This window comes from Citrus sinensis, chromosome 2, assembly GCF_022201045.2.
Source record: "Citrus sinensis cultivar Valencia sweet orange chromosome 2, DVS_A1.0, whole genome shotgun sequence".
NCBI classification, from domain to species: Eukaryota; Viridiplantae; Streptophyta; class Magnoliopsida; order Sapindales; family Rutaceae; genus Citrus; species Citrus sinensis.
The window spans coordinates 24,853,137-24,870,218 of record NC_068557.1 but is presented as its reverse complement, the minus strand read 5'-3'; the positions used below and the strand labels follow the sequence as shown (position 1 = coordinate 24,870,218).

Here is a 17,082-nt window from a genome sequence, read left to right as displayed (position 1 = left end):
TAATTAACACACTCTTCAATATTCTTGATTATGTACTTTCAATGGTCTTTATCTAATTGCTTTTGGTGCTTCTTTCATTAAGCACTGAAGGGGGAGGCTTCCCTAATTTGTTAATGAGAAATAATATCCAATGGATTTCCTTAATGACAAAGCTATTCCTTTCTTGATGCAGTGTACACAATTTTAATTTCAACTTTGAGTGCAAGTGACAAAGAGAAACTTAGTGCCCACTAGAGAGAAAAAAAGTAAAAATGAAACATGAAAAAAAAAAAGTTGAAAAGCACATCCTCTATCGTTTTCCTCAAATTAAAATCATAATTCTATGAACTGCTTCCCATACAATTTCTTTGCTTTTCCATCTATAAAGAAAAGAATAATACGTGTTGCAAAAAGTGGGATACATCTATAAGCACTTTATATCCCATTGACATGATGCACAAGAGAAAATGCCAAAACCTAATAATCACTAACTCTCAACTAAAAGATCCTCATGATATAACAAAATGAATAATAATCTTAACCATTTTTTTTTCATTTTTTAAAGATAAAGAATGGATAAATTTTCAATTCATTTTTTAGGCCTCTTATTCCTGTCGAGAGTCTGAATAACCAATTAAATAAATCTAAACTTGACCATACCTTTGGAGGCACATAAACACCTTAACCTAATAATGATGTATTAGTCCATGCTAGAGTTACTTCTGATTCCGAAATTAGATTGCGGCTAGCTGCCTAGCTTTCCTAAAAGTCGTTTTTTTGAGGTCTAAACAATAAAAATAACTCAATTTAATCATTTTACATCATCTACTATTACCTTTTTTTTTTGGTGGGGGGGGGGGGGGATTTTTTTTTTTTTTTAATAAAAAAAAGAGAACGCAGTATACATTTTTTGTATACAAGATATGGTTCACAAATTATTTTGCATGGATATAGATTTTGGGATAACGCATTTAATCAAATCTAATATCATGTTTGCATAACATCTGAAAAATGTTCATTCTCATATTGAAATTAGAAAAAAAAAAAAAATTCAGCCCGCAACAGGCCCAAACGTCATATATATTAACACAGTTGTAGACGTCGGGTAATACATATTAATGGGCCCAAAAAATATTTCCATCCTTATGTCCAAAATCTAGGCCCAAAGTATTTTCAATAGACTGGCAATATCAGCAGCATGTTGTTATCTGCTTGTCTAGGCAAATTCGGAGATGCCGCGGATTTTTCTGACAGAAGCAGATATTTTTTATATCCAGGCATTCAAATTTCAATGTAGGCAACAGAGAAACGAGCACAAAAACCTGTTTCCGTCCATGTTCTAATTTCTTGGCTCCTGCACAATAATAACATTCATGCAATAATATCTTGAAGTAGTGTCCAAGCAACAGCTTATCTGTTTGGGAAGATGACAGATTCAACTAATACAGATTGTAACTGAGTGAATTTATCACAGGTATAACAATTCTGCACAACTAGGAATGAATACACACACACTTAGAACTCCTTTTGGGATAGCTGGGCTGTAGCAGTACCATCTTCCCATTTTACAATAATGGTGGAAAAAAAATATTTTTTTTTGGCTCTGAGTGAAAAAAGAGAAAAATAAAAAACAATAGATACATCTACATACAAATTTAACCTAAATCGTTTTAACCTAATCAGAAAAACTAGATTAGTCTGCCATGGTAATTCATGGTGAATCCAAGCCGACTCGCAACAATAACACTGTGGTGACAGTCAGAAAGGCTGATAAGGGGATTGAACTTCTATCCAAATCCAAGAGAAACAAACCGTGATGTTGAAGAGTTAAAGATGTAATGGAACTAAAAAGTTAAAGCAGCATGGATATTTCCCCAACTCATTTGCTCCTTGGAATAATGCATCGGCTATTATAGCGATTAAGTTATTCACATATTTTGTTTAAGGGATAAGATGGCATAAGATGACACGACCGTTCAATTCCTAGAAAGAGAAAACTATAATCTTCCAAGTGAATTCACATCCTAACTCTTTGTCAGCATGCACAAAATTGCCTGCAAAGAAAATAAGACTACTCAAAAGAATCAGACACATGATAAAATTCAAACCACATGAAGAAGATAAGCACGGCGTGACCATCAAAAAAGAACAAAGAGAGAAAAATCATACTTATCAAGAAGGCCAAGTCCCAAGCCACCTAATTTCTTCAAAGAGAAAGAAAAGAGTACAAAATTGGAGCATATTTTGTGCAAATCTTAAGCATATGGTACAATATACAAGTCATTTTGTAAAATTTCCTTATTCAAAAGTAGTACATTTGCATCTCAATCCAGAAGGTTGCATTATCCACTATTTTACAGGAAGCTGATCACCCAAATGATCCATACAACAGGTATCCATAATGGCACAAAGAAAACATGTAGCAAACAGTTTTAACATGCACAATTTTAATTTCTTCTGAAATGTCATAATACAACAGAGTAAGACCTAGTTACAGCAAGAAAAAGAAAGACATAAAGACATACTGTTCTATTAAGAGAAAGACATCGAGCACAAGCTAGCTTATCAGGAATCAGCACAGGAGGGGTGGAGTCATGCATGAGTAATCTTGACACTACACAGACCTGTTGCAGTTTAGTATCCCCTTGAATCTCATAGTTGCGACTGCATCTGCTTCATTGAAGATTGGTCCAACTGCTCCCTTGAAGCATTGGGCATATCCAGCCTGCCGGCCTTATAATCCTCTCAATTTTTTAAATTCTTAAATGATTTCTCATACAAACCACATATTCAACAAATTCTACAAAACACAAAATCCTTTTGGTGGCTTATGATGAGAATGCCCGATAAACAACCTTCACTAAATCGAGCCTGTGGTACAAATATGCTCAATGAATATGCATGCTTGTTGGCAATCCAAATAATATGGGAAACTTGAGTTTCCCATGCCCAGAGCACATTCAGAACAACTACAGACCAACTAATATCCAGAATAAACGAGATAAAATTATATTAAATCGTTTCAAATAATCAGAAAAAAAGCTTAATTCACATAAATAATGCTTACCAAGTTTGGGGATATTTTAAGGTGTGTTCCAAATGGTTCCAATAATGAAACATCAACACTTGTTCAGCATAAGAGTTTCAATAGCCATTTTCAGTTAAATTAGCATCATACAAGTTGCCGACAGGTTGAAATTGATAAAAGATACTTCAAGCCATGGTAAACAAATGCCTCCCCTCAGCACTTCGGTAGATTAACATCAAAGGAATGATATCATGGCCCTGTGCTAGCGCTACTACACAATCCCCACCCCAGCAATTTTACTCTGCTCCTGAGAACACAGAAATACAATTCACAATTCATGGCCAAAACCAAAAATTGCCCACCCAGAAAGTGAACAAAGGCATACTAAATAAGAATTGTGCATGAAACATACACGGCAAAAATCATCTCCAATCAGATTCCATAGTCAAAGTTCGATTGTACCACAGAACTAGATACCAAGCTCATTTTTGTCAAACATAAATTGCAATTTGACAAGTATCAATCACAAGGAAAGAAAGAGGCAATCCAAAATAACACTTTAAAAAAGGAACAGCGAGTATCAATTCTGACCAAGTCAATTCCAAAGCGTTAATAAATATAACATGGAAATAACTATTGAAAAGAAAATGATAACTGTGATACACCATTGTTCACTCATCCTTCAGTTATCTTCAGAATCACCTAAAATCCTCTAATAACTGTCTCAAACAAAACTTGGAAGTACCTCCTAATACAGGAGAATTCATCAGTTTCTTAAAAAATGGACCCAAAAATCCCTTTTTTGTGTTTGTATAACAATGACAATGTGCCCAAATTCACTTGGGAATTAGACTCGACACGTTAAAAATTAAAAATTAAAAAAAAATCACTATTTATTCCTAATTGTAACGCCGAGCTCGCTCGCTACAATCACAGTAGTAGCCATATCAAGAAACATCCCGTGCTCAACAACACCGGCAAGCCGCAAAATGTTGTCGCTTGCAACTTTCAAATCGCCAATGTCTTTCTTCAAATACAAATCAATAACGTAGTTGCCATTATCGGTGACAAACGGCTGCTCACCGGTGGTTCTGAGCTTGGCAACACAGCCACAATCCTCAAACAAATCCTGAAGCCTCTTGGCCGTAAACTTCCAACAGTACGGCACCACTTCAACGGGCATGGCCAGGCCGCTCCCTCCGAGATGAGGCACCAGCTTGGACTCGTCGACAATAACAACAAACTTCTTACAGGCACCCTCCACCATCTTCTCCCTCAACAAGGACCCACCCCGGCCTTTGACCAAATTCATGAAGGGATCGACTTCGTCAGCGCCGTCGATTGCCAAATCAACGACGGGATACGAGTCAAGATCTGAGAGAGGAATACCGAGCGAAACGGCCTGTTCGTGAGTCTTCTTGGAGGTGGGTATCCCCACAATGTTGGTGAGCTTGCCTTGGCGCAACAACTCGCCGATTCTGTCAACGGCGTGCTTGGCGGTGGAGCCGGTGCCGAGGCCGAGAACCATCCCGGATTCGACAAACTCAACGGCCTTGTAAGCAGCAATCTTCTTGAGCTCGTCTTGGGTCAGAATCACCGGCGGAGGGGAAGATAAAGGAGACAAACCAGTCTCCACAGAAGACAGTTTCTCTGCAGAAATAGCGATAGCCATTTCTACAGGGAAGGGGATTCAGAGGAATGTTAAGAGAAACAGCGGGGTGTTTGATGAAAAGATTGAATGAAGAGTTTTTTTTTTTTACTTCTGAATGGGAGAGGAGGGATTGGGATTGGATGGTTGTGAATGCGTGTGGATGAGAAAGCCAGAAAGGGTCTTATTTATAGAGACTCTAGAGAGAGAGGGGAAGAAAGAAAAGGGAGGGTGGCGACTGGCGGGGCAAAAGGGTTTTCCTTTTGGTTCTTCAAAGATAAAAATATTCCAGCAAATACATAAAAATACTGTTGCGTAGCACTTGTTGATTCAACACCAACTAATGGGCATCCGATCCGATTTGGGCTTTTTTGAATTTTGACAATACTAGTCTTGGTGTCAACGAAATCGTATATATTTACAATTATACCCTTATGAGCAAGTTGCTTGCTTCAAGTGCCTTTTTTTTTTTTTTGTTCACTTCTCATTTATTACTTACCACAATCGTAGAGAAGAGAGACACTCACACTCCCCCTCGTACGAATAGAATATTGTTTTCTTGATTGTCTGTCCTTTGCTAGTAAGTTAATTTCATTAATTAATTTAAAGCGTGTGCGCTGGGATGTGATATTTATTATGTTTTTCAATTTTCTATGTTACAATTTAAATTTTAAAAAACAGGTTTCCACAGCTAGAAAAATTTTATTTTTAATTGTAAAACTTCTTTAAACGATATTTCAATTACATTTCCTAATTAACACAATATTGAATATTCCCTCAAAATATTTTGTCTATAAATGACTGATGGAACGGAATTAAGGCCAACTTTTATTTCCTGTTGCGTTTCATTTCATTTCTTTTTAGCCCCTTTTTCAGTAGATTTGATTTTGTTTCGTAGTAAGATAAAAGACAAAACGGGTTCAGGCTGTTTGCTGTTCGAAAGCTGTAGGACAGAAGTCAAGTTGCGTGTCGGAGGCTTCGGCGTGGCTTCGGTCACGGACCACGGTCCTCGCGTCGTCGGTCCATCAAATCAAAGTTGGGCAGTTGGCCATCTTTCTTACTTTCCTCCTGTTACTTATCCGTTTTCAAAACGATGACCACCAATCAAAATTTTGCCACCGATTCTGGCCTTTGATTTTTCTTTATCAAAACTTCCTATCTCAATTTGATTTTACGTTTCTTATTTTTTATTTTTTCCCCCTTTTTACCTTTCCAATGTGCATGAACCATAAGTATGACAAAATATACGTTATGATCTACAGAGCAATATTTTTCGCCAGCGCTATCGCTTTGCATTTATTAGTGTGATGCTTCAATTTTAATCCCTGTGACAGGATAAAATTATATTGCAATAGTGTTATGGTACTATAATTACAATCAGTCATTGAATTTATGGTTGTACAGTTGTATTAATAAAATTTAATGACTAAAAGTAACAGTGGTACCGTACTACTGTTGCAATATAACTGGATCCCCCGTGATAATACATATTTAGACTATGTGTTTAAATGTCTTTTAAAAAATATGAGCAACAATACTTATTAGAATTATGTTTTATGAGTTCAGAGAATATTATGCTTGAAAATTTAGCTGGTATTTAGTTTTTCCAATGACCTTAATACGAGGTAAGTATGATATTAGATCATAAATTGTGTAATGGAGTGTAAACTAATGGCTTTTATGTATATAAATGAATGACAATCTTTGTGTTATATTATAAAATCATGCTTAGACAATCTTTGGATTCCTAAGAAATGCTTTCCATACTAAACATTCTTTGATTTCATACTTTGGACATCACTAAAAAGAGAAAAAATAAAGACTAAAAAACAATAACGACGTATTATACTGGAACTCAGAAAAAATCTCTCAATTTTTTTTGAAATTATTACTATGAAATTTATTTATGTACACGATTAAAATATACATCATCCATATTTAGTTGTTTATAAATTAATTTTATTACGATAGTGTCGCATTACATAAAATGATTTAGATAAGTGAATTAAGAGATGTCGTCTCATTAAATAAACGTGGGGTCAGCACAGATTGAAGAGAAATGAGAGGAATTAGAGGCATGAAATGTGCCACCGATTTTTAAAAAACGTTGAAGGTGTCGCAATTGTAACGAATATCGATCTTAGTATTAATAAAAATAATAATAATAATAATAAAATGGGACCTAAACAAAAACAAGGCCAAACGCAAAGCAATTACGTCATCGCGTGAAACAGTAGATTCTCATTCTATGATCCACCGAGGTCTCTTTCTAGCTTGTCGTTTTGGGTGGTGGGGGGGGGACAGGCAATATGAAGAGAATCGAAGAACTATTATTAGGCATGATTTATTAGCTTCGTAATCATATTATTTATTGAATAATGACAAACAAGGCGTGGAGTTTGCTGCTTTCATTACGTTTCTCCGCATATTCCAAATACAAATGCGCATCAGTTCACAGTCCTACAAATGCGTATGTACTACGTATATTTAATAAATCATTAATATTTCCACTTCCTTTAAAATGTTAATCCTTTGATTTTCTTAGCGTTTATTAGTTCAACTTTGAGTTTTTTATTTTAAAATATTGAGAGCTGTTCATTATATTTACATTTTATAAGAAAAAGACAGCAACTGACTTCACTCAATTATATTTAATTAAAAAAGAATAAATTTTTAAAAATTTAAACTGTCGCTCTTATATTCGTGAGCACAAGCGGTCCACCCCTCAATATTTTTATATATACGGAGAAAATCAAAACAAAGGGAGACTGCCTAAACCTACCCTTCATAATTAACAGAACACTATAAATAAAAACCATCATTAAGGATCTCCATAGATGCAACGTTGGTGGTATGGTCTAGTCTCTAGTGTCTAGTGTCTACTTTCTTTAATTTTAATTACCGTCGTCCAAAGTGCGCGCACAAAATCTATTGATTTTCGGGGCATCTTCTTGGGAAAGTCAATTTGCTTACGGCCCCAAACTATGTCACATGCGTGGGCCACGTTTTACGCACGATTCTCCCTTTTTCACGCACATATCTTCCTCAGATTTCATGGCCCCATAATATGAGATATGCACCGAGAAAACATCAACTATGAAACTTTAAATAATTATAATTACAATTTAAATAAATATTTGGGTTAAATAGACTTTATACTTAATAAAATATAATTACAATTAATAATATTAAAATCTTTTTATAATATTAAAAATAATTTAAATCTTTACATATTCATTTTAACATTATGTTCCTATTCATTATAAAACTTTGTTTAATTATAATATAAGACTATAAATTATTAAAATATTTTTAAATATTAAAATTATTTTAAATTTATATATTCCTACGTTTATTTTAATATTATACTTATACTTATCATCAAATATTGGAGTCAACTTTTTTCCAGTTAATAAAGCTAAAAGGTATTTTAGTTATAAAAAAAAAAAGAGAATATGAGAGTCTACATGTGCTTCAGTAATAGATTGCAAAATTCTTTGAAAGGAAAAAAAAAAAAAAAAAAAAAAAAAGACATATTCAAATTCAAAGCATGTTCTTGTCGGAAGAAAGACCATACTAATTTTGACTCGTGTGTTTCAAGTAGATTCATATCTTGGACCAGACCAGACTCCAGAGGAGGATGAGGAGGACAAGAGTTACAAGGCATAATGACACCATTAGACTTTTAATAACACAATAGTAGCCCATGAATTTCATGTGCTTCTGGCTAAATTGGACCATGAATTTTAATAACACACTAGGAATTTTTAAGAATCTGTTGATGGGATAGGGCAAGGGAAGTCGCATTTAAACTCATAATCAGGACTGTAAGGAAACCAAAAAATTCATCTCTCTCGTGTACATGCGTAAAGGAAAAAAAATTCCTCCACAATTTGAAGCTTATTATTATATGTGTATTTGCATGTCAAATGGTATTTTGCATAGATTTGGAGCTTATTATACAGAAACTTCAAATGGGTGGACTTGATATTTGGTCACTTTCAGTTCATAATTTTCTGAACTTGAACCACTAGCACACAATAATTTTAAAGCCAAATTAGATTAATTTCCCAAGAATCTTATATGTATGGATCTCTCTAAGTTACATGCATGTACCTTACAACCCTCTCACATGAATAGTGAGTGGACCCACATCATTCACTATTCATGTAAGAGGGTTGTAAGGTACATGCATGTAACTTAGCATTAGCCTATATTGTATATATATTTGCCAAAAGTTTTATTGTTGGGCCTGAAGCACAGTAGCTACAGTTAACTCAGCTAGCCTTGCCTAGCACACCAAACTGAATGCTACACTAGCCAAGACCCAAAACCAGTCCGCTGATAAATAGGGTTCAACATTATGAAACCAACGGTTTCAATATCTTTCAACTCTAAAATAACAATAGCTAATATGTATGCTACCATAGAGGGTTGAACCAAGAAATAAATAGGATTTTGTTGCCCGGGTTTGGCTATGATAGAGGTGCATATTGATACGGGTCCACGACTTTCACAATCCAACGCATTAAATAAAGCATGAACAGAAAAATTTGCAAGTCTAACAGTTAAGGCTCCAAGTTTTTATGTCTAGGGTTTTAAATTTCTTGTATCCATACCAAGAACCCTCCAGTATCATAGCAAATTCGTTGTTTCCAAGGACGATAGTCGGCCAGAAAACTCACCGACGTCTTAAGTATCAGCAATAACAGCTGCCGATTGAGCGTCATCTAGCAAGGCGTCAATGCAATGGAGTAACTGGAAGATTCCACCTTTAGAAATAAATGATAATCTCATTCACAGCAATCAGTTATTCCGCTAATGATGTTTCAGCCTACCTTTCCTACTATTAAGGAAACAGGAGACATTTTAAAAGCAAAGTATTTTGTCCAACTTGCTCTCCTGCGCATGAAACATTTAACTTAAATCTATTGAAAAAACAAGTTAATTCCAGAAGTTAAAACCATAGAGATCTGTACTCAGAATCTTCAATCTCACAAGTTATTTTGCTGCGCGGCTTAGCTTGTTCTTGTTCTCCTGTCTAGACCAAAATACTCACCAATATTATTCTCAGATAAAAAGCTAGACTTAGTCGGTCGACAATATCAACATGAAGAGAGAAGAATCATGCAACCACCGTCCAGTAAAGCATACAATGCCAACAAACAAGTTTGTCTTATTTAAATGATCTACTCTAATGAACAGAGTAGAGAGCATCAATATGAAAGCATTTACATCTTAACCAATCACAAACAGAAAGCAGTAAGATATTGGGAAACCTCAAATATATGAGAGTAGTTTGAAGTAGACAACAATGTATAATGAGAGGGAAAAGAGTGCAAAGATATGCTGCCAGAACAGAAGTGCAGAAGCCTCCTTAACTGCATAACCTCTCAAACTCGCAATGGCACCCAATAAGATGGCACTTGGAGTTGAGTACTGCAACAAAAGCACAAAAATGAACATTGAATCACCTTCGACAAGAAAATGGAGTTTATCAGCCAGTGCAACAATCCCAATTCCTATCAACGGGAGCACAACCAGCCTTGCCACTATTATTCCGATTGTAGTTCGACACCCAAGTGTAGAATCATTTGGCCCCTCAGCAAGCATGCCCCCAAGAACAAGCATCACAGAAGGCACCATTGCACCACCTAATATCTCTAGACTGTCGGTGATGAAAGATAATGGAGCATCAGATCCAAAGAAAAAAGCTTTCAGCTGAGGCACAGTCCCAATGATGATAGCTAAAAGAGAAGCAATTGTTGGGGGTTGAAGAATGTGTTGAATGGGAGTTTGTTCGGCAACAATCCTGATCCTTCTGACAACTCTGGGTTCAGCCAAACACCTTAGCGCCCGGGGACTGTTTGAAGCACCGTCCGCTGAGAGATCAAGTTCAGGAAAATTGGTTTGAGAAAGACTTGTGATGCCATTGAAAATTCTGGCTATAAAGGGTGTTTTGGAATGTTCAGTTTCTTTATCCTCAATACCCGGCCATTCGGCTTCTACGAGTAGAGGACGACTAACATCATTATTAACTGCCAGTTCCTCCTCCATGATTTCCCCTTCCTCAACAACTTCATAATACTCCAATGGGGGCTCCATCATGTGATAAACAAGGGTGTATACAAGAATCACAGAAACCCATTGGGCAAAAGAGACATAAGCTACCCCTCTACTATGACAATGGGCGCCAAACGGACTATTGTTACTATGACAAACAGATGAAACAATGGCCAGAGAGAGATTTCCGCTGTTTCCAAAGGCAGTCATGACAATAGTGAATCTGTTCAACTCTGGAGGTGGGCGGCATATGATCACCACCAAGCACCCAAGGAAAAAACCAATGACCGTACTTACTAACACATTAACCGGGATAAACCACCAATGAGAAATGTTATGCCAATTAACGCTTTCACCCAATTCAGTAAAGATCAGACACGGCAAAAATAGGGCAAAAACAAGCTTGCTCAGCAGCCTAAATGTTGCCCTGGGAATCATTTGCTGTCTTGGGTGTGCGAGAATCAACCCAATAACTGTGAGGGAGAGAAGTTTCAACAAAGGTAAAATTGCGCTAAGCACATTTTGCTCACTAGAGTTTACTCTATTGTGCAACAAACCAACAAAGGAACCAGACATCTTTCCTTTTCACTTGAAGATCACTAATAATACTTCTTTCTGCAGTATGCCAAACATGGAAAGAAATACTCGACAAATCAAATCATATTACAAAAAAAAAAAAATGCGTACAACTCAATCTAAGAATTTCTACAATAAAAAACAAAAAGGGTTTCACAGATAATTCATAACCATAAAACTAACAAAAGAAAAAAAAAATTGCAGCATGGGTTTTGCGTAATTGAAGCAACTAACCCAAAACAACAACAATTAGGCCAAGAAACTAAGAAATTACCATCAAAGATATCAAATTCAACGGAAGAAGTTAGAATTAAACAGTAAATTAAAGGAAAGACAGAAAGAGTACTTACAGGAGAGAAGCGAAGAGAAACAAACTAAATGGAGATTCACGAGAAAGATCTAAATTTATGACGGCAATCGGCATCATCAAAATTAAGACAATTTGCAGATTTTATTTTTTGAAACAAAAATATGGCAATAGTATATCCGCATCCCTGTAGTTCTGGAAAATCACAAAACAATGAGATGAATTATAATTTTATTTACAAGGTCCCTCCCGTGGGCCGCAAAACTTTATTTGTAATTGTCAAATTCCTTAGTAAAATTTAAGAGCCTTGACTGTTATATGCTTGTATGTTGTATCCCTAAATAGAAAACTTTCGGATAAAATAATTTCGGCGATATTAGAAGAACTGGATTATTGAATTTTCATTAGCATTTAGCATGCAATGTAACAGGCATGCAGCGTGCTCTGACGACACGGGACTTATACGTAATAAGTTAAAAATTATGTTCTTTCTTTTGGTTTTATTAATTCTCAGGCGTTGCGATGTTATTACCCGCCGGAAAAATAAAATAAAAAATTGTTTTTCATGTCACTTTCACGTGATCATTATTTATTTTCCTGTGGTTTTCCTTTTTTCTTTGTCTGTTTATTTATTTTTTTCCCCCAATAACATGTAGTTTTCGTGTCGGTGATTCCGTGCTTTAAATATTTTTATCCATACCGCCGTCTATCTGATTAGTCTACCCTCAAAGTTTATCCATACCGCCGTCATGATTGTGAGGATACGATTGGAATTTTCATGTACTTAACTCTCTCAATCAAGTATTACGTATAATTGTGAGGATTTATTTATAAAAAATTTTCTCTCGTAAAATTCGGATAGAATAAAAATATCATTTCTTCACGAGGATTATTTATTTGAATAAATATTTTATAAAATTTAATACAATATTTGTAAGTGTCAGTTAATATCGTTCGTTTGTGAGGTGTCATTTATTTATGAGGATTATTTGTCTTACCAAATACTTCATAGAATTTAATGTAATATTATAAATCTTAATTATATATCTAATTATAAATATAGTATAATTATTTACTGTAATAGCAGTTATAAATATATGATGTAATATCTGTAATGGCAATTATAAATATTTGATATAATAACTGATTATGTTCATTCGTTAATTTTGAATTAACAGTTAGAAATTTAATAAGAAATTAAACATATAATTTTTTAGGGGTAAAATTTGAGAAGATTTTTCACAAAATTATATTTCAAAAGTGTGTTTATGAATTGTCCTGTTTTAATGTTTATTAAATACCAATGCATGCCTTATGAATTGTCCTGTTTTAATGTTTATTAAATGGGAGCTGCTACCTTACATGCACGTAAGGTACAACCTCTCACAAAACTCATATGTGGATCACACTTGGGCCCACCAACCTTGTAAGAGGCTGTACCTTACGTGCATGTAAGATAGCAAAAGCCTTATTAAATACCAATGCATGCCTTAAAAAAGAATAATGCATTGTACTTCGATACTTTTGTATTAAAATATTATAGTAATAAGAATAATTAAGTTTTAAGGAGGGATCCACTTTAGCCAGAGCTCAGGATACAAATTAGACATCAAACGGCTCATAAAATCTGCACATGTTGACCCACACTATTTGTAGATTTAAAAAAAAAAAAAAGAGAGAGAGCAGGCCATTAGATTTGAATCAGGGCGGGATTCCTATTAGAATCTTAACTAGCAATAACAATGTGAGATTACATATGTATTATATTAAATATACTATTTAAATTCTAACCAAATTAACATCATCAACGAATTAAAATAATAAGTCTCCAGTTAGAACTTTATTAATATATATATATGGATGAACAGAAGTTTTAATTAGCAATATGATATGTTAAAAGAAAAAAAATAAGTTGTATAAAATTAAAAAAATTAAATAATTTTCTTGTAAGATTTAAATTTTAAATAATTAATTGATGATTGACCTAACTTTTAATATAAAATCTCAAGGAAAGATAGTGCTGAACGTCAGTGTAGTCAGACGTAATTTGTGGGTATATTTAGGACTTAGGATAAGCCTTTTACACGATGGGCTTTTAATAAAGTACAAGTGGACCAACCTTGCAAATGGATAATGGATAATGAGATTTCCCCACAACCAGCCCAGTACCCCAATTCAAAAGGTAGCCTAAAAGCCTAAAACATATCAGAAAAAAAAATTGAAAAAAAAAAATGAAGGTGTTTGGATTTGAAACCAAAGGCAAAAGAGGTCGTGAATTGAAAGTTAATTATGTTATATAATTTAATTTCCTTTTACTCTTTAAAGTCGTAAAACAAACTGCAAATGAAGAATTCATTTGCACAAAGTTTATTTCAGTCATTCCATTTAGATAGTAGAAGTAAATATAAAAAAACAGAGTGCGTACGTTTAATAAATTTTTATCACAAAAAAATTATTTTATTATACAATAATTAAAATAAGGATTTAACTATAGTATAACTGTGGTATCATATTATAATTATTTTTAATTATTGAATATAACCATTAGAAGAGATTCAATGACCGAAAGTAACTATAGTATAGTATTACAGTTATACCATAACTGAATCCTAAAAATAAATATAACATTGAACTAGCTTTTATTTATACGGTAGGAATTATAAAAAAAAAGGGTCATAAATATGTTTTTGCTAAAATTTTAAAATAATAACAAGGATTTTACAAAATTAGTGGCTTATTTAATAAACTCGTAATATTTCAACTTCACTTCACTTCACTTCACTCCGAACCTTGACTATCCAATATCCATCATCAAAGACTTGGGAAGATAAGTACAACTGTACAAGAGCCAGCTAGTGTTAGCAGATAGCCTGCAGAATGCAGATGGCTTGAAAAACGAATTGTAAAGTGGACCGAAACAGGAAACAATTGCGTGAAGAAAAGTAACCCAAAAAGTGAAATGACAATACGTGATCGTACAACCCCGAGTTATCATGATTCCGGCTTCTTAGGTATATCATAGGTCCCACTCGCACAGGGCATTTAATATCAATTATTTGAAGGCAGTGGAGTGTGATGGCCAAGCGAAAACTACTTACTGTTACTTCAAGTCATCTGAAAAATCGATAACCCCAAAGAAACAAAAGCATGCATTGCCATCACCCCAATCTGCCAAAACGTACAATCATTACGCAGCACCCTTGTCGTAATTAACACGGCCATGTGGCCACCGCCAATGGCCTCGCTTTATCGTTGGAGAGGAACTCGCCTGGTTGCACTGGAGATAATTTAGTTACATGCTCTAATTAGGCTGCTGGAGCTAGAACTGGTTGGTTCGATTGAAACCAGAAATGGAAATTCAATAGTTGTTAATCAGTTGTCATTTCACAAAGCAGAGCGTAGTACATGTCCATGCGTACTCTATTCTGATTTGAGCAGGTGTGGCTGTATTTTATCTGATACCAGGCGTGAGAATATAGGCTTGCAGGTATTGAAATTGATTTACACTCTTGTTTGTTTCAGCACCTTATTTGTACGCAAAAGTTAATTTGACGAGGAGCCGTATATCATTTTTCGCTTTGAGAACCAGTTATTAGATTATGAAATGCATCTCAAGTACGTTGCAACAGTAGTACGTTATCGTTTAGAGAAATAATGAGAGAAATAATGTATAAGTGCGTATACTACAGTAAAATATATTATTTATAAAGAAAATTATAACTTGTATATTTTTTAATATCTATCAGTTGTCTATTTTAAATTAATAAAATATGTCTTTTATCTATTAAAACGTTGGATAAATATTTTCTTCTTATCTGAATTCTCATGAATTTTAAAAAAATTTGTGTCATGTGTCTTTAAGTGATAATATATGAGTAAGTTTTAACTTTTTTTATTTTTTTTATTTATTAACTACCAATCACCCACATATATTTTTTTACTAAAGAAAAGATCAGATCATAAGAGAATCATAATCTTAAAATGTTAGTTATCGTTTGAAAGTAAACAAAATTGATAGTCAATTGATGATTTTATCCTTGAAACTCAAATTAAGGTGAAGAAAAAATATATCATTTGTATACTTTTAAATTATCATATTATCACTTGCTCATTCTTAAATTATCACTTGTATCCCTTATTTTCTTATAAAAAGATTATATTATCCATCTGACATCATCACATTCAAACGACAACTAATAGCTTAGTTGACAACATATACATTTTATTAACTTAAAATGGACAATTAATACATCCTAAAAATATTATAATATATTTAATAATGAAGTAAATTAAGCATATACAAGTGGTAATTTCTCTTATTATTATTGTTTTGGAATGCTTTCCATTTCACAAACATGTTTCAGATTTCATATTCAGGTTAAATTATTCTCATAAAGTAATGTTATAATTTTTAATTATTATTTTAATCATTTTAGTGACACTCAATGGTGAAACAAAATAGTAGTAATTTTTACGTAATGAAATTGATTATGCAACAAATAATTGCATATTAGCCTCCTCTCTGTGTTTTTTTTTTTTGGCTCTCCTTGCTTAATGACTCGTCAATATAGAATTACATGTTTAATGAAGACAATGAAGCCAATCTTTCACTTCATTTACAATCAAATCAATTTTTTTGCTACATTATGAACGTAAAAAGAGGAAGAAAAAAAAGGAGAAAGTTCCTTTTCTTAAAATTAGATGTTACTTAAAAGGTCTAGTATTAGTTATTCTTACCAAAACTTTTCTATTAAGTAAAACAAAAGTAAATGATGAAAATAATCGTTCGAATACTATTTCTATTGTTTAAAGGGTCTCTTTCATTGATTGCCTCGCCAACCTATCCATTGATGCCCTAGTTCCGGTCTAATATTTAACAGATTCAAGCACAATGTCTGAATCCAAAGACCACATACTTTAAAACTGGGAAAGAAAATTTATTTGGCTCTAAAAAAGGGGTGATATTTTCAATAGGAATGAAAATGAATATCGTAGGAATCATATTGATCGGATTTGGCTTTTTTTTTTTTTTCAGCAGTACTTTGATTACTTTGACATGACATGAGCATGAAAAAGCTTTAAGAGTCCCTTTTTCATTTTTAATTTCACATTTTATGGTCAATCTCCTCCAAAGGTATAAAAGATCTCTCCGTAACTGTACATATGACTTGTTTCGAATACGATTTTTCGCATAATTCTATATGGTATTTATGAAATCGTGTATGAAATTTTGTTTATTCATTTCAAATTGAGAATTCGATATCCCATTTCCTCTTAGGATTGAAAGTCTGATATTTTACTTATCCATAAAACTGAATCATTAGGTTATTAAAATAGTGTTAAAAGAAGTGCTTCATATCATTGATATTTGACCCGTACCTTTTGTGAGTCATTTCAAATTATTTATTGACACAAACAAATTTAGGAAAATCTCTATAATTATTTTAGTATTAGACTTTTGATATATAGTCGTTCCAAATA

At 33.7% G+C, this 17,082-nt stretch overlaps 2 protein-coding genes across 2 annotated transcripts; both read right to left on the bottom strand.

Moving 5' to 3' along the window:
* Positions 1-3,620: 3,620 nt before the first annotated feature.
* Positions 3,621-4,934, bottom strand: LOC102627714 (probable ribose-5-phosphate isomerase 2). The gene has a single exon (XM_006468758.4). It carries the CDS (start codon positions 4,677-4,679, stop codon positions 3,897-3,899), a length of 783 nt encoding a protein of 260 aa, XP_006468821.1. The 5' UTR covers positions 4,680-4,934; the 3' UTR covers positions 3,621-3,896.
* Positions 4,935-9,811: 4,877 nt separating this feature from the next.
* LOC102628002 (protein PIN-LIKES 2) lies at positions 9,812-11,801 on the bottom strand. Its single transcript, XM_006468759.4, has 2 exons — positions 11,645-11,801; positions 9,812-11,333 (listed from the first exon to the last, which is right to left on the bottom strand). The coding sequence occupies exon 2, from the start codon at positions 11,292-11,294 to the stop codon at positions 9,936-9,938; it is 1,359 nt and encodes a 452-aa protein (XP_006468822.1). The 5' UTR covers positions 11,295-11,333; positions 11,645-11,801; the 3' UTR covers positions 9,812-9,935.
* Between the last annotated feature and the right edge of the window lie 5,281 nt (positions 11,802-17,082).